At 42.3% G+C, this 21,444-nt stretch overlaps 1 protein-coding gene across 12 annotated transcripts in view; it reads right to left on the bottom strand.

Moving 5' to 3' along the window:
• The window catches only part of HIPK3 (homeodomain interacting protein kinase 3), a 74,310-nt gene that overhangs the window by 32,188 nt on the left and 20,678 nt on the right, over positions 1-21,444 (bottom strand). For all 12 annotated transcript variants that reach the window (XM_083724593.1, XM_083724597.1, XM_083724590.1 and 9 more), the window contains exon 2: positions 8,205-9,306. In XM_083724593.1, coding sequence (XP_083580719.1) covers positions 8,205-9,304 — 1,100 coding nt within the window. In that variant the 5' untranslated portion in view covers positions 9,305-9,306. The remainder of the gene's footprint in view (positions 1-8,204; positions 9,307-21,444) is intronic.

The raw sequence follows: 21,444 nt of genomic DNA, 5'->3' as shown, positions 1-21,444 counted from the left end.
CTGCTTCCTTACCAATAGAAGGAAACATCATAATAGTACTACAGCAGTGGCAGACTCAGTACAGTGGTACCTCGGGTTAAGTACTTAATTTGTTCCGGAGATCCATTCTTAACCTGAAACTGTACTTAACCTGAAGCACCACTTTAGCTAATGGGGCCTCCTGCTGCTGCCGTGCCGCCGGAGCACGATTTCTGTTCTCATCCTGAAGCAATGTTCTTAATGTGAGGTACTATTTCTGGGTTAGTGGAGTCTGTAACCTGAAGCGTATGTAACCTGAAGCGTATATAACCCGAGGTACCACTGTACTGAACAAGATAAAGGCATGCAACATGTGAAAATGTATGTCCAGATATATTTATTTTAAAATCTACACCTTTCTTTCTTTCTTTCTTTCTTTCTTTCTTTCTTTCTTTCTTTCTTTCTACTTCTAAAAGAGATCACACTGCCTGGCCAAATACTGGTTGGCTGTTAATAGAATTACAACACAAACAACAAATCTGAGATAAGAGAGTGATGCAAGCAAATTATTTTACTCTGTTACTGTCTTTTCCCAAAAGTTGGAAGCCTTTCAGCCACAAATTTCATAGAGGCCAGCCCTGGGCACATTGTACAATGTCATGGCTGCTGTGTTTCTGGCCTCCTGGACCAACCTATTCAGTAATTTAAAAACCAAATGTAGGCAAATTGGTGCTTGCAATCTTACATCAGAACAAATTAGTTCCTGCAATCCAACATGGTCATGCAGAGGCAGGGGGTCCCTACAGACTACATGTTCCTGAATGTAGGGAAGTTGCATTAGTGCCAGATGTAATCAACCCAATACACCAGGGACCCTGGTAAGAGTGTACCAACAGAGTGGGCTGTACACATGCCGCAGTGTCAATATCAAAACCATGGTAAGGCAAACAATCTTTTCTTTGCCAACAAACATTTTTGACAGACAGATTTTGACCCAAAAAACTTACACACATATAATTTGACTTGCTGAGAAACATGACAGTATGCAATCATACTTAAATACTACTGCCTTCCTAAGCATGTTATTCTCTCAAAGTGAAGGTTTGCCACCCAAAAATCTACCTAATCTACCTAATCTATCCTCCACCAAAATCTACCTAATACTCTTTTAAAGCCAAATAAAGTGGTGACCATCATACCTTGCAGCAGTGAATTGTGTCTTAACACTAATTAAGGTCAGTATTAAGTGAGGTTCCTAATCCATGGTTTAGAGTTGGTTTGTTCATTCACAATTTTGGGTTTGGACAACATGGGAAGTAATGACCAGCTAAAAGCAAAGGTTTCTAAACTCTGTGTCATGCTGGAGGAAGAGGTGGAAAAAAGGGAGTACAAGTACAGGTGGGAGGCTAGGCTCATTTTTGTGACACTAAACCAGGGTTTAAGTCCATATTGCCTTCAAATGCATTCAGTGATTAGTTTTAACATTAATACACATCATTTTAAAAAAATTGAAATGACTGAATTTTACAACCACATTCAAAACTGCTAATGCTGGATGCTGGTTTGCTAAATATTATCTTACTAAGGCTACAATACTATACAAACTTATCTGAGTTTAAGTCCTATTGACCACTGAGGGGCTTAATTCTGAAGAAACTGTATAAGACTGCACCATCAAAGTTTAAGTAGCATCTACAGTATATGGTATTTATTTTAGTAATAAGAAAGTGATGATGAGTTCCCAACATGTGACAGAACCCACATCCTTACTCCAGGCTTAATTTTACTCAAGAGCCTTTTGTTTTTTGAAAGATTTACAATCTACCAGACCATTCTTGCCTAGTGTCTCTGTGTTTGTTGACATTAAAATATATGTTGGCTGGCAGGTCTAAGTTTGTGGATCCTGCAAAATCTTGTTTTTCAAGCAGGAACAGTTATCATCAAACTGTCAAAAGAGGAGACTGGTTTTAGCAATGTTACACGTTTCAGTCTTAGAATTCAAAAATTTTACATTTCAGTCCTTTCAATTCAGCTCCAGTGATGCATTACTGTACATTTTGACTTGTCAATAAAATGACAAATGGATAGCCAATGGACTAGTAATCAGTTTTAGCAATAAGTAAATAAAAGTCACCATAATTGGGGTAGTGGTTGGTTGAGAGGGCAGGGCAGCCTACGATGGGCCAGAGGGAAGGGAAAAAATGACTTCTCCCTATCCACACAAATTTCTAGACGTTGAGATATCTTCTTGAGTTCCCAGTTACTCTTGACTAAGGAGAGGGTAAATCCCTGAATATTCACTACTGAATCATTATGGAACAGATTACTCTTGTCAAGCACAGTATTAGACTCAAGAAGAGAAACAACTTGAGGAAACCAAGACAACATGCCTCACTTGCTAATCATACAAGCAGCTGAAATGAACAGTATTTGAAGTACATAGCATAGGGTTTGGCTTGTGCATAGCAAAATTACTCAAGAGAAAATATTGTCCTTATGCTAAGAAACCAGCATCAAGTCTTATTGGCTGTTCTTTTCCAGGGAATGCCTTACTAAAACACACACACACACCCCACACACATATATCACACACAATCTAGTCAGCTTGTGGCACTGTAGAACCCAACAGCCTCCCTAGAACAGATTTTGTTTTTTGCATAACCAACAAGAAATAGTTGAGCTCTCCAGTGAAGTAAAGTTAACAGCTACACAGAGAGAGAAAAGAATACCAGATGCTAATGCTGCTTGATGTAACCATATCTGAATTCCACTTGAAAGATTGCTTGGGTCAGCAGGAGATAACTCCAGACAGAGTGACTCAATGCAGAAAAAGGACATGAATGTATCAGCAAATCAACTTTTAAAAAGCATGTAATATTTGGTAGATACCCACCTGAGTGCTCTGAAAGGATCAAAACTCTACTCTAACATGAGGCAGGACAAACATACAAGAACACAATATACCACAAGTGAAAAAGTATGGGGACGCCCTAGGAGGTTTATAGTTCTAAAGTGGAAAATTAAAAAGGTGTCAGCTCAAATTGTCCGCTTGAGAAAGCACAAATGCTAAACAGTAAAGTAACTGCCAAGCAGCAGCATGCTTGGTAATTACAATTCACAGTTTGTTTACATCGACACCAGCCAGCTGAACAGTAGAACCAATCCACATAATTTGGGCTTCAACTAAAAAAGAAAAAAACAAACCAAGCACACACAAACGCCACCCCAAAATTTCCTGTATGCTGAATCTGTCTGCTGAAATTCAGCCCCTTATCTTAAAAAGCTGCCTTTAATTCATGTAGTAGCCCCTGCCTCTTCCCTAACAGTAACTAGGCTTAAAAGCATAGCAGCTGACTTAGAGCATGCTGACCTTGAGCAAATGAACGCACTTAGCAGCATGTACTTCTGGCTTATTTCACTGCACCAGCGAAACAGCCTCACCATCTATAGTAGTCAACAGTTTCTGGCCACCACCCCCTGCCTATTTAAAGATATCCCCCACAACATTTCAGTGATGCACAGTTCAAAGTGATAGAATAACATCTGAGGCCACATTCCAGTTCAAGTTGTTTACAGAGGAATCTTGTTCTGGTTCTCATGCGCTGCTTCTTTCATCAATGAGTAGAATATGAGTAGAATATGGTCAGAACTATGTATTTCCACTTACACAACACGAATATACATAATTTCACAATATCCCTTGAACAACAGCTAAATCAAGGGTTGTGGGAAATGTTCACTTATAAAAAGATAGCTAAATCATATCAGCATGTGACAAGATGGAAAAATATGAAAGGCAGCAGCTTTTGCTCACAAATACTATATATAGCATACCACATGTAGAAATATATTTGGTTTCGGAACTAAAAATGTAGCTAGAAATGTAAAAACACCTGCTTATCTGCTTTAACAATGTCTGCTGAGCTTTATCATGAAATATTATCAGAATGCTTAGCCTAAGCACACTGAATTTCTCCCCTTGGGAAGCTGTCTTAAGACTCAACTTTAATACAAAGGGCAGAAATGATATTCATTTATCAGTCCTCCAAGTACAGTTTTGACCATAAAACAATTTATTTTTAAAATTATCAACTAACCTTGGCTGTGTCCTCTTTAATCTAATCCTAGTCACCAACCAAGTACAGTGGTACCTCGGGTTAAGAACTTAATTTGTTCTGGAGGTTCGTTCTTAACCTGAAACTGTTCTTAACCTGAAGTACCACTTTAACTAATGGGGACTCCTGCTGGCGCCACACCACCGCCGCACAATTTCTGTTCTCATCCTGAAGCTAAGTTATTAACCCAAGGTACTATTTCTGGGTTAGCGGAGTCTAACCTGAAGTTTCTGTAACCTGAAGCGTCTGTAACCCGAGGTACCACTGTACATAAATAGTTTGTATATAAATATTTGTACAAAACAAAATACGTTGCTCTCTCCTGATAACACTAGTGGTTCAAAACATCTGAAGCTGGATCCTGAACATCTCATTCTAGTACTCAGGAATTTGAAATAATTTTTACAGCTTTAAAAAACAGAAAACTAAATTAGCATGGTTTCAAGTTTAAAAAAAACCAAACAGAACTCCTGCAGATAACATGTATTGCCAGGTAAGACACATATGGTCCTGAAAATACCCAGATTTCCAGAGGTGTACCCTTGTCAGAATGTTGCGCTTGTGGAATCTAAAAGACCAACAGCATTATTATGGCATAAGCCTTCAGGGATTGCAGACCACTTCATCAGATGTACGTCAATAACAGCACAGCTCCACTAGGCCCCTTGCTAGCTATAGATTTCATATGTACCTGCTTCACGAAGCTGATAGCAAGACTGAAGAGAGAGAACTAAAATATTTTCTGTCAGCATTATATAGATATCCAAGTTCATGAACTTCCTCAATTTTCAAGTACCCCACTTTACATTCAGAGATATCTAATCATCCTTCATATAGCACTTTTGAGCAATTGAAATGTTTTATTCCATATTGTTATACAGTGGTGCCTCGCAAGACGAAATTAATTCGTTCCGCAAGTTTTTTCTTCTTGCGAGTTTTTCGTCTTGCGAAGCACGGTTTCCCATAGGAATGCATTGAAAATCAATCAATGCGTTCCTATGGAAACCGCCTTCAGACTAGGTCCGGGGACAGTCTGTCCCCCGACCTCTTCTGAAGGCTGGGGGGGGGACAAGGGCTTTTCTTCCCACCCCCAGCATTTTAAAAAACCCCGGGACAGCGGAGGACTTCTCCGCTGTCCGGGGCGATTTTAAAATGCTGACGGGCAGCAGCGAAGCCTTCGCTGCCGCCCGCCAGCATTTTAAAAAACCCCGGGACCTCTTCTGAAGGCCGGCGGGGGGCGAAAGTCTTTGCTCCCCCCCGCCTGCCTTCAAAAGCCGTCCGGGATAGCGGAGAAACACGCTGCGTTTCTCCACTCTCCCGGGAAGGCAGGCAGGGGGGAGCAAAGACTTTCGCCCCCCGCCGGCCTTCAGAAGAGGTCCTGAACCTCTTCTGAAGGCCGGCAGGGGGGGAAAGTCTTTGCTCCCCCCGGCTGCCTTCAAAAGCCGTCCGGGATAGCGGGAAGCGCTTCCCTGCTATCCCGGACTGCTTTTAAAATGCTGGTGGTGGGGAGCAAAGCCTTTCGGCCCCCGCCGGCCTTCCTGGACCTCTTCTGAAGGCCAGAGGGGGGGAAAGGCTTTGCTCCCCACCGCCAGCATTTAAAAGAGGTCCCCGGAGATTTCCCTATGGGCTTTCTTCTTGTGAAGCAAGCCCATAGGGAAATTCGTCTTGCGAAGCAACTCGCAAACGGAAAACCCTTTCGTCTTGCGGGTTTTCCGTCTTGCGAGGCATTCGTCTTGCGGGGCACCACTGTACAGCAGTTACTGTTTTTATTTAAAATATGTATCCACTGCCTTTCATTTGAAGTGAAAAAGCAGTATAGAATAAATACGTTAAAATCATAATAGAAAAAAGCACACTAGTCAACAGGCCAGAGCAGAAATAAAACAGATGAATTCAACCATTTGATACTAACAGCCATGGAAAAAAAGTTAATGAGATTTAGCAATCACTGAAATGCCAGTGTTGCCATTTGCCTTAGTGCAGAGTGGGGGGTGATTCTATAAAGATTGTGCTATGGCTGAAAAAATCTCTCCATAGTCAACTCCAGGTACATCAGGTCTGCTGATGAGGAATCTAATAGAGCTGTCTTCAACACTTCATGCATTATTTCTTTTAAACCAGGGTTCATATTATAATGTCTGTTGTATATTTGGTTGTTTCTTCTGTTTGTTAACCACCTTGTGTATTAATGAAAAGTGAAATGAGAAATGAAAAATTCATATTCTTCCTGTCTCTTTTCAATTTTCCCCTCTCAAGAGGACCTCAAAGTAAAACACATAGGTATCCTAATACTCCAAAGCAGACCTGCTTTGTTTCAGAAGTGGAGCTGAAGCAGGCGCATTTCCACCATTCCTTATGTCAGCCATTTCAACAGTTGCTATCAATAATAGTCAATCACTAATATCTGTAAAAATATTTCCACACCTTTCTATTTTTAGCAACTCTGCCAGCTTTAACCAGCATGTAGACTTTATCCCACAGAATTTAAATTCATTAATACCTTTAAGATTAGATCCAGACTCGTCCTTCTGTGAACAAAAGAGCATCTGCAGTTTGTAGAATGGCTCAGGATCCTGTTCTGTTTCAGGCCCCAGTACTACCTCCCACAACAGCTCCAGCAGGCACTGCCCCCACAATCCTCCTATTTGGGGAAGTTACAGTGATCGAGGAATCTGCAAAACTCACCTCCTCCCTCCTTCCACCCATGGAAGTGACCAGTTAAACAAAGTTTTGCTTCCAACAAATCTGGATCCAACCCATAGTAATTAAGGCCAACCTGCAGTATTTTTAAAAACCCAAGGTTAGCCCATTGATTTCCAGGCAAAGGCAAACTCGGCCCTCTTGATGTTTTGGGACTACAACTCCCATCATCCTGTTAGCTAGGGATGATGGGAGCTGAAGTCCCAAAACATCTGTAGAGCCGAGCTTGCCAATGCCTGGTCTACACTGAGTTGTGACTAACATTTGACACTTGTTGGCATCCATCTGTCTCGAGAGACAATGGAGTGCGCATCTGTGGGTTAAGTCAAACCGCTGCATTAGCAGCACCAAAGTGACCTCCCTGGGCAATGTGTATGATGGTCCTGGACTGCCTAGATGACAAGACCCCAGCGGTCTTGCTGATGTGGTCCAAAGGAATGTAGGGCAAAACGTTTGGCATCGGTTTGGCTGCAGGAGTTGCTGGAAGGAGGCATAAAAGGCACCACTGGATATCACCCATAATATTTGCATAATAGTTACTACACAAAATAAAAAGTACTCTCAAATTTCAAGAGGTAACATGTACGTTTGCTGAATTCATATCCCTTCAACCAAAGATTTAGCTATAAGGTATTTAGCTATAAGGTATATGATAAGGGACGCAGGTGGCGCTGTGGGTTAAAGCCTCAGCGCCTAGGACTTGCCGATCGAAAGGTCGGCGGTTCGAATCCCTGCGGCGGGGTGCGCTCCCGCTGCTCGGTCCCAGCGCCTGCCAACCTAGCAGTTCGAAAGCACCTCCGGGTGCAAGTAGATAAATAGGGTCCGCTTTCTAGCGGGAAGGTAAACGGCGTTTCCGTGTGCGGCTCTGGCTCGCCAGAGCAGCGATGTCACGCTGGCCACGTGACCCGGAAGTGTCTCCGGACAGCGCTGGCCCCTGGCCTCTTGAGTGAGATGGGCGCACAACCCCAGAGTCTGTCAAGACTGGCCCGTACGGGCAGGGGTACCTTTACCTTTATATGATAAAATCAGGTTTATCTCAACTTTTCTCTCTCTCCCAGGCCATCTTGCGCACACAAAGGACATATTCTGACTTGTGGTTTACAAAGCAGAATTCAAAAATAACATAACCTCTTCTAGACTATTACCTCATAATCTACTTTAAAAGTCAGATAGTCCAGTTTTACACATGACACTTAAACTGAAGTTATGCTTATGAGGACTTCTGTGCAGAACCAAAACAAAAATATTTACACTCTGTTTAATGCTGTAAATATTCTAGGGAGCAATGAAAAATATAATTCAATTCAAGAATTATCCAAGTCAACATGCTTAGCATGCAATTTAGTAAATTGCAGACACTGGAGCAAAGTCAAAGCTTCAAAAATACCAATCAGAGGGCAGAAAAATGATTAAATACAGAAAGCTACATACCTGTAGTACCGAGACTGCAAATATGTTGAGCAGACAGTCTTTGATACATGGCTAGCAGATCCGAAGTCTATTACCTTAACTCTGTACGGCTGCCGGGCAGGATCCACCAACATAATGTTTTCTGGTTTGAGGTCAGCGTGTATTAAACCAAGACTTTTTAGTTTTTTCAGTGCAGTGGCCACCTGTTGCAGAATAGGCCGTATTACTTTTAGCTGAAGAGGACTAAATTTATTTTGTTTCAGAAAGTCATACAAATTCTGCTCCAACATCTCAAAAACTAAGCAAGTATGGTTTCGATGCTGAAAGCACTCATACGCTCTCACGAAGTTAAACTCATCAGCATTCTCAGTACTCAGTCTTGCTAATATGCTCACTTCTATTTGTCCTTGGCGTGCATAAGATGGGTGATTCTTTAGAATTTTGATTGCCACTATTTCATTTGTCCCTCTTTTCCAGCACTTTACTACTTGTCCAAAAGTCCCTCGCCCAAGGAAATCAAGAACCTCGTAAGTATTTTTCACAGAGCATAACACCTCATGATGCACTAGCTGATAATCTCCATCTCCATTGGTACCACTTGGTTTTGAAGTTGCAGTAGCTGTCACAACCGTCACTGGGTTTCCCAAGTTTGTTTGCAACATTGCAGGCAATATAGGCAGTTCATCAACAATCTGCATTGCGCCACTCTGATTCTCCAACTCTTCACTCTTACGCTTCAGTCCACATCGCTGGGGGCGGTCCAAGACGTTTAACCCACTTTCCTGTATCTCAGTCCAAGGTGCTTCCACTTGAGGTTGCTGTGCCTGCACTGCTAATATCTCTGTAGCACCTGCAATATTTTTTAAAGCGACAGCACTGGTCTGCAACAAAAAGGTCTCTCTTTGAGGTCTGTCAAATAGGTTTCTAGCCTGCAAGAAAGTACCAACACTGCTGGGAGGCTGAGCAATTCCAAAAAAATTATCATTCACATAGATCCGTGGGTAGATTCGTTCATGGTACACACAACTACTTGGCTCCACTTTTAGTTTCTTCACACTACAAAAGGCACTTGACTGAGTTTGATAAACATATGGTGGATAGACCAAGACTTGTGAGGCCATACCTGAAAAAAGAGGGGAAAAGGGAAAGAGTCAGTAAACTTTGGCAGTTGTTTCCTAATAATTTAATTATAAATCCATGAAAATGTTAAAACTTTTCTGTGCTTGTTTGGAGTTTGCTCATACTACACACAAAAAAATTGCAAGTCCTTCTGTACACTTGGATTTAAATACTTGAGTTGCTACATCAACAATACATCACTGCCAGACACTATCCGTTTGCACTATTGCTATACAGTACTGTATGTTGTTTTAGAGTCATCTTAAGCACTAAAACTGTGCAACCATTGCGACTCCAAGGAAATGCAGTCTTCATTATACACTCATCCACATTAGAATCTTGAACTGAATTCTTAAAGCAGGAGGGGATTTGGGGTCTAAAATGTTCGCTTGCTTATAAACTACTATTCTCCAACTAGAAGCTTAACATAGCACAGTTTAAAGCCTGCTAAGTCTGTTCAGAAGTGCAACACTACATTCAAATTATCATAATTCTGATTTTTCACTAAAGAACCAAACAGCTTTCCAAGTTTATTTAATAAAGGGAAGCAGACTACAATTGTATTTTTAAAGGGTCAACCCTGATAGTAGGTTAATTATATATAGAAATATATCAGTATATAGGAATCTCCATTAATTCCTACTACGGTACATTAGGTATTCATAAACCAGCATCTTGTATATATTAATTTGCTTTTTCAAATTGTAAACTGATGGATGCATATAATACATTACTTTATAAACAGCATACTGTAATACATGCATGTCCCTGCAGGTTATTTAACAAAAGATAAACTATTTTCAAACTTACAGCGTTTATACTTTTATATATTCAATGCCAGCATGCACTTATTCCTGACTCTTAAGTACTTAACAGTGTCTGTGTGTCCTGAGTACTGCCTGATTTAATTATTGGGAGTTAGATTCAGTTGAGGCCTCAGGACTCAAACAAGTCATTTGAGGGGCTCTGGTCAGCCACCTTGACCCTTGTCAACCTTGGCTATTAAAAACTAGTTGGAAGTGATTAACTGGATGGGTCTAGGGTCTAGTAGTTAATGTTCCTTGCAAGATGGCATAGTACCAGCTGCCTTGAAGGATACAGTGGCGCAGCCCCACTTCAAGAAGCCCACATTGTCCTGAACAACTACCACTCAATCATTGAAACCCTCTTTGCAGGCAATATGCTTGAGAGGGTGGTGGCCAGGCTACAACTACCTAGATAGGTCACAATTTCGAAACCTTATACAGACAGCTCTGAATCTGACACAGAAGCAACCAACATTGTGCCTTCCAGATTTTATTGTTCTACAACTCCCATTGTCCCTGATCATTAGTCATGGTAGCTGGGAATGATGAGAGCTGGAGCTCAGCTATACCTAGATGACATCACACTGGATACCCCTGGCTTGGAAGAATGGTGAGTACATATATACCTCGAGAATAAAATCTTGTGTGGTGCTCATTCAGTGAGTTTATAAAATGTTCTTCTGACCAGCCTTGAAAGTTCAATGCGTGTGCATGTTTATTTTTGCTCACTTCCCTGTACTAGTAATAAATTTTGTTTGAAATAACCACAATTGATTAACTACAAAGCAACCATTCAGGAACGTAGTATTTCTATACCTTTTTGTTAACTGTGCTCAACATTATCTCAGTATTCTTTACAAACAATGGTCCATAATGTTTTGTGAGATTGTGGTGTCCAGGACCTGGTGTGAGGAATTTGCTGGTTTGGCTGCTTTCAAGGCCAGTGTGCACCAGGTGCCTCAAAAACATGACTTTTCCACAGTCTTTCTCCCAAACTTGAGAAGGGGGTAGTACAATGAAATTGCTGGAACAATCTACCCATATCTGCTGTTTTAAGGTTCGTCACCCATTACAGACAGCAGCACACTTGTGAGCAAAAAAAATGGAAGTCCAATATTACTATTTTCCATAACACAGAGAAGTGAAGCTACATTCACAGGCAAGAAGAGATTTAAACTGGAATTCTCCTGTTTTGTTTTTAACGGTCCTCTTTTATCAATATAGTAGAAGCATCTACTGCATAAGGCAATTCATTACTGTAAAACACGTTGCCATTTGGGAACCTCTCAATGGTTAAAGTTAGTTTCTTCTTTCAACTTGCTTCCTTAACTCAGATGCTTGACAGCAGCGATCATGTTTTCAAAATTCCAAGTGAAGCTAACACCAGAAGTATCCACAACTTGTAGGCACACAAAAATATATTACACATGGAAGGCATGAAAATTTGAATCCAGACACCCTTCTCAAGTAAAGCAATTCTGCAGCACCTAAGCAAAGGTTTTGTCTGAATGGTAACTAAGTAATAATTCTTTGTAAATGTGAACCTGCTCAACCATATGGCTGGCCTGCTAATCTCTTGGACATTGACAGATCTCAGGATAGCTGCCAAAGCTGCTCTGCCCCGAATGGAATGAGCCTTGATATGACCTTCAATTGCAAGCCCTGTCAAACTTAAAAGCAAGAAAGTAACAGAGGTACTCAGTCAATTTCTATATTATTAAAAGTACTTAAATAATACTATAACACTGGTCTGAAACAAGATAACAAACAGATAGGATTACCAAACTTTCAAAAGGGAGAAATATAGTAGTCATGGGAAGCTACACTGATATCTGTTGGAACTCAAACTCTGCCAAGATTGTAAGGCCCAACAAAATCCTCAATTGCCTCACTGACAATTTCATTTTCCAGAAGGTGGAAGAAGCAACAAGGGGCTCATCTATCTTGGACTTGGCCCTCACCAACAAGGAGGAATTGATTGACGATGGGGAAGTACTGGGAAACTTGGGGGGAAGTGATCGTGGCCTCTTGGGTTTCAAGGGAAAATTGAGTATAATCAGATATCCACTCTAGACTTTAAGAAGGCTGATTTCAAAAAGCTTAACGGGTGAGATCCCATGGGCCGAAATACTCAAAGAGAAGGGAGTCCAAGATGAATGGTACTTTCTTAAAGGTGAAATATTGAGGATGCAAATGCAGACAATTTCAACAAAAAGAAAAGTGAAATTATAAACTATAAATAATATGAAGGCAGAGGTTCCCCACCTATTTCTAAACAAGCCTTACTACATCAAGAGAAAAAAAAACCCTAACCAATCACCTTTCACTCTCCTCTACCTCAGCATCCCACAGACAATTTTTGTTGTTAATAACACACATTTAACAAATGCTATACTTCCATCACATTCTACCAAAGAGATAGAGATCTTTCTCACTGCTGAAGTACTACCAGAGAGCTCCCAGCATACTCTTATACATGGTTGACTAGTGTAGGTTTTAGTTAGAGTAATCATTCTTCTAGAGATAAAATAAATTTAAAGCATTGTACCTTTATAGATTTTAGAATAAATAAATCTCAAAACAAACCACAGCTCAGAAATTAATTGCCATATTTTGTAAACACAACAGGTCCCAAATTATGTTTGTAAGCAGAGGTTATTACATACAAAAATTGCAATGAAGGCAGATAAACACAACAACCACTAAATACTTAGCAACAAATCAAAACATTACTATTTCTTTATCAGTAACAAATTTATTCCTCTCTTTCCATTACTGATTGTCCATTATTCTTTAAATGCTCTTTTAAATGATATTTCAAAGCTTAGTTGCCAAAATAAATAGGAAATGCATATAGCACTGCAGTACACCATTAAGTATGCGATTAAGAAACATTCTTTACTCCCAAGTCTCTAAGACAGAGGTAAAGAACTTTTACCCTGGGGCCCAACCTTGGCCCATCAAGCCATTCCCACCAAACCATGGATCAGCTGCCCATCAGCTGACATCCCCTCTCACATCAGATGTGCAAAAAGCAGAGGGGAAAAACTGGCTGCAACTGAGCAAATCAGCCCTAGGACATAGGAACAAACAAAGCCTTTCCCACTGCCTTTGCAAGCCCACAAGTCAAGCATAAAGTGGCTCAAGAGAAGACTCTTGTAGCAGATTGGTGAAAAGCAGGTTTCTTCCCTCTAGTTTGGAAGTTTCCACTAGTGGAACTTCTTGTGTGCACAAAAGCCAGGAAGAGCAGTCTCCACCGTACCAAGGCTGTAGCCCAGCAGACTGCTCCCCATTTCCAGCAGGGCTACAGATGTCCTTAGCTTAGCTGGTGGATGTGTTTCTATGAAAGGAGGGAATGATTGAGAAAGAGCTAAGGGAGCCACTTGTCTGTAATTCAAGGCTTAAAATAAAATGCAAACTAATAATAATATAATCAAATGCAAGTTGAAGAAAAAGACAAAAGCTGAGTTCTAAGCCCCACTGTCCACAACAGTCAAGTAACCCATCTACCACAATTCACAAAAAAAGCCTTGCATTATAGTTCATATTGACAAATATTGAAGAATACATTTGCAAGAATCTTTGGACAAATAGCTGATAATGTTCATGCATGCACTGAACTGACTGTCCCAATATTCTACAGCGTACATACAGATTTCTTTCTCTGCTTCTTGTTTCTTTGCTGCATCAGTATAAAATAATATGGAACAAATTACATGCAATGTATCATGTAATCAGTGGCAATGACAGCAAATTCCACATGCTAATTATGTGTTGAGTGAAGTACTTTTTTGCCGATTGCGAATCTACTTCTAAATCAATTTAATTGTAAAACTCAAAGTTCTCATCTTCTGAGAGTAGAAGTAAATTATTTCTACTTTTTCCACAACATGCATTAATTTCTAGACCTCTCTCACACTCCCATAAATGCCTTTTCCCCCTAAAGTTACATTATTAAACCATGATCTGAAGCAGTTTAATCCTTGCATATTTTAAATAACTTTAGTAAATAACAATCCACAAGTTCATACAAATTATGATTCATTCTATTCTGAAGTGAAAGCTTTCATTAGCCTGCTTTGTATTCCCAATCACCTGAACCAGTACAATTTATCCTATGACTTTCTTCTCTTTAAATAGCTACTATCCATTTGCTGACAAGCTATATTGTATCTCCACATCAAGGACAAAAGATATTTAAACAATCATTCTTAAACGATATGTAAAGTACCGTATTTTTCGCCCCATAGGACGCACCGAGCTTCCCCCAACCCCAGCCCCCAGAACAGGCAGCTCTCCGCAAGCCGTGGGAAGCCTGCGAAGGAGAGGCGCTGCGCGGAGAGGGAGAACTGTGCAGCGCCCTTCAAACGAAGCTGGAGACCCTTCTGTTCCTCCTCCCGCTTCGCAGGACAGGCGCCTCGCTGGGAAGCTGGAGGAGGAATAGAAGGAGACCCTTCTGTTCCTCCTCCGGCTTCTAGGCAGGCGCGTGGCTGAAGGGGCGCTGTGCAGGTCTCCCTCTCTGCGCAACACCTCTCCTGCGAAGGAGAGGTGCTGCACAGAGAGGGAGAACTGCGCAGCGCCCTTCAAGCGAAGCTGGAGGAGGAACAGAAGAGGCTGCTTCCAAAGCCGCGCGTCACCTCTCCAGCTGGGAGAGGGTCACGGGGCTATTCCTTAACCCCGCACACACTCTCCGGGCTGGAGAGGTGGCGCGCGGCTATGGCAGCAGCCTCTTTAGCCGCGCACCACCTCTCCAGCCTGCCTTTTGGGAGCTTTTCCTGCCTGCCTCCCCCCTGCATTCGCCCCATAGGACGCACACACATTTCCCCTTCATTTTTGGAGGGGGAAAAGTGCGTCCTATAGGGCGAAAAATACGGTAATCTCAAACTGGATTTGTTATTTATGTTAATCCAGGGCCTACAGATGCTCCACAGTTCCTGGACAGAATGAGGGGGGGAGGGAATCCAATTTCAATCAAATAGAAACTGCTACTATATGTTGTGGCGCAGGGGAAAAGGTGGAAGAAGAATAAAAATATTTTCAATTGTGTTAAATGGGAAACTATTGAAACTGCCAGACTAAGAAGTTAATGGCAACACTCTAAATTCCATGAATAAAAGGCACTTTGGCTTTCTAGTTTATTTACCAAAAGAAAAAACCCTCCATTTCCTAAGGAGTTGCACCTGGCACTTCTGCATACATCTAGACATGAATATATACCACTAATGCTAATATACAAATCATATGATCGCCACTATAAACAGAACTGAAAGAGTCATCTTTCCAAAAATTAGCCAAAACTAGTTTTTTCTTAAGTTAGGAAAGTGATGACACTTGAAAGCATCCCCTAGTCTCTGTGTAACCAACCCAACACACTGCACCTCTGCTGGAAAACTAATTCTGCAACCACTTTAGTCATACAATCATAAGAGTTAGAAGGGACCACGAGGGTCATCTAGTCCAACTCTCTGCCATGAAGGAATCTTTTCTCCCAAGTTCTAAGACTCTAAGATTGAGAATCTCATGCGGGACGCAGGTGGCGCTGTGGGTTAAAGCCTCAGCGCCTAGGACTTGCCGATCGAAAGGTCGGCGGTTCGAATCCCTGCGGCGGGGTGCGCTCCCGCTGCTCGGTCCCAGCGCCTGCCAACCTAGCAGTTCGAAAGCACCTCCGGGTGCAAGTAGATAAATAGGGACCGCTTACCAGCGGGAAGGTAAACGGCGTTTCCGTGTGCGGCTCTGGCTCGCCAGATGCAGCTTTGTCACGCTGGCCACGTGACCCGGAAGTGTCTCTGGACAGCGCTGGCCCCTGGCCTCTTGAGTGAGATGGGCGCACAACCCCAGAGTCTGTCAAGACTGGCCCGTACGGGCAAGGGTTCCTTTACCTTTTTTACCTTTAACTGCCTTTTGGTTCCAGAGGGTACAGCTACTATTGGTTCATTTAAGCTGCTGTATTTGGATCCTCTGTCTTATTGGTTTCCTCCAAAAGGCAGGACTGTGATTGCCTGATATTGTTCCCTCCAAAATGTATCCTTTCTAGCTTGTTCCCTGTCCCTATAAATGTAGCTCTCCCCTCCTCAAGTCTCAGTCTTGTTTGCTTTAATAAAGAAGTGTTACTAGAGAACTGTCTCCAGCATATTATGTCAAGAGGGCTGAAATCACAAACCCCACGTCACAACAGCTCGGTCACAAGACGTCATGGACTGGCAGGATGCAGAGGATGGTGGGAGGCACTAGCTGAGGAATCCCCATGGGAACTCTCAGGGGAAGATGGCTTACAGCCAGTGGATTGGTAGTAGGACAGTGATGAGTGGTCAGAGGCAGAGGAGGGAGCAAACTGGGAGGAGGAGGAGGTGTCGGAAGCTGAAAAGGCAACAGGGTTTAGTGAGCAAGAAGAGGCTGGGGCAGAGAGCAACCCAAAATCAGAGGCAGAAGGGAAGGGGGAGGCAGAGATCAGGCAGGCTGAAGAATCTAGGGAGTCTCCCCTTCCCCCAGAACGCAGTGAGAAATGAAAAGGATGGAGCAAAGAGAGACAAGATGACAGAGTCTTAGGCTCCCAGGGAAGGAACCAGGAGAGGTGCCTTAGAGAACAGTGGGAAGGAGGGGACCTTTGGACCTCACAACTGCCTCACTGGGGCAAGACCTACCGGGAAGAGTTGCTTGATCACAAGGCTTGCACTGTTTTGGTTTCTTTTAATAAAGAGTTAACTTCTCTGGGTGTTTTACTCCTGACTCCGGTTTCTGACAGAATCTCACACCACCACTACCATTATAGGGAAAATTAAATAACAGAATCTTAAGTCAGATATAGTACAGGCAGCGACCATTTTATACATGTCCAATTGACACGCAAGCACGCACACGGTCATCTCTACCACCCCAGAAGTGGCCTGAAAACAGGGTGGGGCCTGTATGTCCATTTGTCTCTAATCAACATCCAAGAAAATCAGCCAGCAACTGACAACAATATCCAAACATTCCCCTAAAAAGCCTATGACTGTCTGGATTTCTCTCTTTTAATTTAACAGTTTATTACATGGGGTGGGGGAGAGGGATACCCAGTTGTGGAACGCCACTTGTGCAATGGACTTTGGCTTGCACAAGCAAGGCATCTATTTTCTCTCCTCCCCCTCCAGCCTCCCTCCCACCCACCCCATACCAAATCTACTCTGAAAGGTTGGGGGTTGCAGGGGGTGGGGAGAAGATGAAGGGGAAATCGCTTCACATCCACAGGCAATGCTGGATTTCATCCAAAATCAATTCTAGGCAAAACAGTATGCTTTCTTTTACAAAAACCAGTAAGCATTTGTCAAGCATTGAGAAGTGCCCATCTACTTTACCTTCCTTAAAGGTAAAGGGACCCCTGACCATTAGGTCCAGTCGTGGACGACTCTGGGGTTGCGGCGCTCATCTCGCTTTATTGGCCGAGGGAGCCGGCGTACAGCTTCCGGGTCATGTGGCCAGCATAACTAAGCCGCTTCTGGCGAACCAGAGCAGCGCACGGAAACGCTGTTTACCTTCCCACCAGAGCAGTGCCTATTTATCTACTTGCACTGCGTGCTTTCGAACTGCTATATTGGCACGAGCAGGGACCGAACAACGGGAGCTCACCCCATCGTGGGGTTTCGAACTGCCGACCTTCTGATTGGCAAGCCCTAGGCTCTGTGGTTAAACCCACAGCGCCACCCATGTCCCTTTTACCTTTATTACATATAGTTTTATCATTTCAGACATCATATCATAGTCCCATTGCTTTCTTATCTAATCCTTGAAATAAGAGAACGCATCTCAAGTTTACACTTTATCTAACTGAGAAAGCCACTGTTCCATTACTAACACATCTGTCTTAAAATACATTTATGCTCTGTAATAATAAGAAAATAATTTACTGAAGGACACACAAAATGTATCTACAGCATGGGACTATTGCAGTAACACTTTCTGGGGAATCACAGGCATTATAACTGTGCAAATATGGCTAGAGAAATCTTGAGAGAGAATTATTCACACTCTCACCAAACTACAATTCCCAGGATGCTTTGGAGATAAAGCTAAGATGGTATAAAAATCAGTGTATATGTATGTCCCAAGTTGATTTAAATAGAAAGCTACATGTGTATCTAAATTTGATTGGTAGGTATAGAAGTGGAACAGCTGACAGACATGATCCTAGTAAGAAAATATTTCACTGTAAACATTTTAGAATGTTGGGTATTACCTTATACAGAATCATTAGTCCATCTAGTCCTAAATTGTTTTGGGGTTTTTCCAACTTGCAGTATTCATCCAGTGATTCAAGCAAAGAGAGTTATTTACAAGTTCTGAAACTTGGAGCTCCTTTATAAACAGAGTTCAGCAGGATTAAAACTTAAGAGCTGCACTCAAAACATATGCTCGTTCGCTGAGGTATCCCACCTCAAACTAGTCAAAACAAAAATAAAATTCTGCATGGTCATGTATAGTGAGTGCTGATCTAATACATAGTTTTAAAATCAAGCACATATGGGTCTAATGGGCCTTGTTATTTCTCAGGGTCATCTGTTCCCAAAAGAATTTAGCAAAAACAGAATTATTATATACATACTGTAGCAATGATTAAACGATCCAACATAAATATGGCATTAATTATAACTTTAATCAAATGGGATTAACAACCCACTTGTTTTGCTGTTGTTGTTGCATAGCAATAAACAGGTATGCGACAAGAAAAATGAAGCAATGGCGAAGAGGGTTCTAAAGACCACCTGCATGTTCAAACCACTCAATTCCCATCAGTTCCAGGATGATTTTTTTTCTCAGCCAAGCTCCAGTACCAGGTGATCTTAATTGAGAGAAAGGTGGTTAAGGTAGGAGAGATTAAGAAAAACAAACAGCAGGCATTGAGTTTCCAGCTCCTTCCGCAGGCATCCATACACTGCAAAGGGACTCTTGTTTCCCATGCTGCGTGTGATTGAGGGAGACTCCCATTTGAAAGAAAATGCAGCTAGAGTCTAGATATCAGTGCAGGGTGTGTGTGTTTTTCTTGGTAAAGCTTTATGCCAGGGGCAGCTAACCTGTAACTGTTGAGATGTTGCTGCACGGCAGCTCCCACAAGCCCTGGTCGTTGGCCATGCTAGAAGTCCAAAAACATATGAAGGGTCACAGCTGAACCATCCCTGTTTTATGCCATTACAGGCGGCAACCATCTTAGGCATGTCCAATTGATGCGTGATCACCGATGTGCAGGTCCTTTTGGGCCTGCAAGAGGGCAGAACAGGGGTGGAATGAGGTGGAATAGGGGCGGGGAAGGACAGAACAGAACAGAACAGGGGACGTTTATGCACGCTCTGCCAACCTGCGCGGGGGCCCGGAGCAGAACCCCCACATGAAATGCTCACCACCTTTATATATTTACAAAATCTCTATGTTGGTTAAACAGAACCTCCGATAGTCTGTTCTACACACAAACTAGTTTGGCTACAGACTCTGCAATATACAATACAGGCAGGCAGGCAGAGACTGGTACATCAGTGAGTCAATATGAAGGTTGCACAAGGAGCTTGAGAAAACACTAATAAACTAAGCCAGCCTTGTAGATTAAAAACAAAAGGCATTGTTAACCCTCTACTGTACTAATCTGAACTCCCCAACAACAGAAGCAACAAACCTTGGACTAAAACTGATCAAGGACTGGAAAGTCTTAGACATACATGAAATATTAAGCTGTATATAATTGAAGAGAGCAGACCTCTGATTCTGACAATAACATAATCAGACATTGATTTTTAGACAAAGAGGCTCTTGACAGATGCAGGTCAGCAGCCTCCAAGTTGATCCAAGGGCAAGCACTCTGCAGTCTACCCAGAAGAAGAGGACTTGATGCCGAACTCTGCCCCCAAGGCTAGAATTATTCAGCCAGGATAGAAATCAGATGCTGTACAAGCAACATAGCCAAGTGAGTTTTCTCTAACAATCCTTCCGCTACTTTAAAACCATCTTTATCTGTCCCCATTTACCAAGCATAGTGTCTATTTCTGGCACTTGGCCCTAATAAATCACTATCCTTATTTTGTCTTTTGTTGATGCCTTGTAAAATGTTCCTAATCTGGACATATGTGCATTGTACTTGCTATTACTCACAATTCAATCCCCATCCCTAGGTCTCTACAAGCAAACTCTCCCAAGCAGGGAGCACACATATATTTAGAGCTGGCAAAAACACACCCTAAATGTGTCACTTCATACACAAGTGGGGAAAGATTTGAGAAGCGCCTTATCACTGGAAGGGAGTCAGCAGTGACCCCTTTTCTCTTTTTTTAAAAAAGCCAAATTTAGATTCTATGGCTTTGAAAATTATCTACTAGTTTCCAATGTACCATCTGAAAGCAAAGTCCAAGACTAGACATCTGCTCATCAATTCCAGCAGTCTTGGAGAATATTGATTATTCAGATCCATTACAATAAAGAAGAGACGAAAGAGTATATTCTCCTGAACCTCTCAGCAATTCTTTATATCATGGACCAATTGAATTCTCTCTGTGTTGGGACTTAAGCCATTACAACACTGTGTTCCCTTGTCCTAACTGGAGGGAGGGAGAACAGGTCCTGCTTCTGGGCTTCCCATAGGCATCTGGTCAGCCACTGGAACAAGAAGGTGCTGGACCATATAGCCCTTGACCTAATCCAGTAGGATGCAGGTGGATCTGTGGTCTAAACCACTGAGCCTCTTGGGCTTGCCGATCAGAAGGTTGGCAGTTCGAATCCGTGCGACAGGGTGAGCTCCTGTTGCATCCCAGCTTCTGCCAACCTAGCAGTTCAAAAGCATACCAGAGCAAGTAGATAAATAGGTATCGCTGCAGTGGGAAGGTAAATGGCGTTTCTGTGCACTCTGGCTTCCATCAAGGTGTTCTGTTGCGCCAGAAGCAGTTTAGTTATGCTGGCCAAATGATCCGGAAAGCTGTCTGTGGACAAACGCCAGCTCCCTCGGCCTGAAGCAAGATAAGCAACACATCCTATAGTCATCTTTGACTGGACTTAACTGTCCAGGGGTCCTTTACCTTACCTAACCTTACCTAACCTAACCCAGCAGGTCTCTTCTTATGATATTCAAAGGTGGTGCTGTGAGACCTCTGTTCCACCCCAAGATTTTGATGTGCCTCAAGGTTCCCTCTTGTCCCCTAAGCTTTTTAACATCTATGTGAAACTGCTGGGTAAAATCATCCAAAGGTTTGGGCTAAAATGCCAGATGCAGATGGTAAGCAGCTTTGAACTTGTTTTCGTCTTCTAATCCCAAGGACGTTGTGGAAATCCTAAGCAGGTGTTTGGGAGCAATTTGTGGGTGAGAGCAAACAAGCTGAAGCTTA

The sequence above is a fragment of the Podarcis gaigeae genome, assembly GCF_964106915.1.
Source record: "Podarcis gaigeae genome assembly, chromosome: 1".
Taxonomy (NCBI): Eukaryota; Metazoa; Chordata; class Lepidosauria; order Squamata; family Lacertidae; genus Podarcis; species Podarcis gaigeae.
This window is presented reverse-complemented; position numbering and strand designations above follow the sequence as displayed.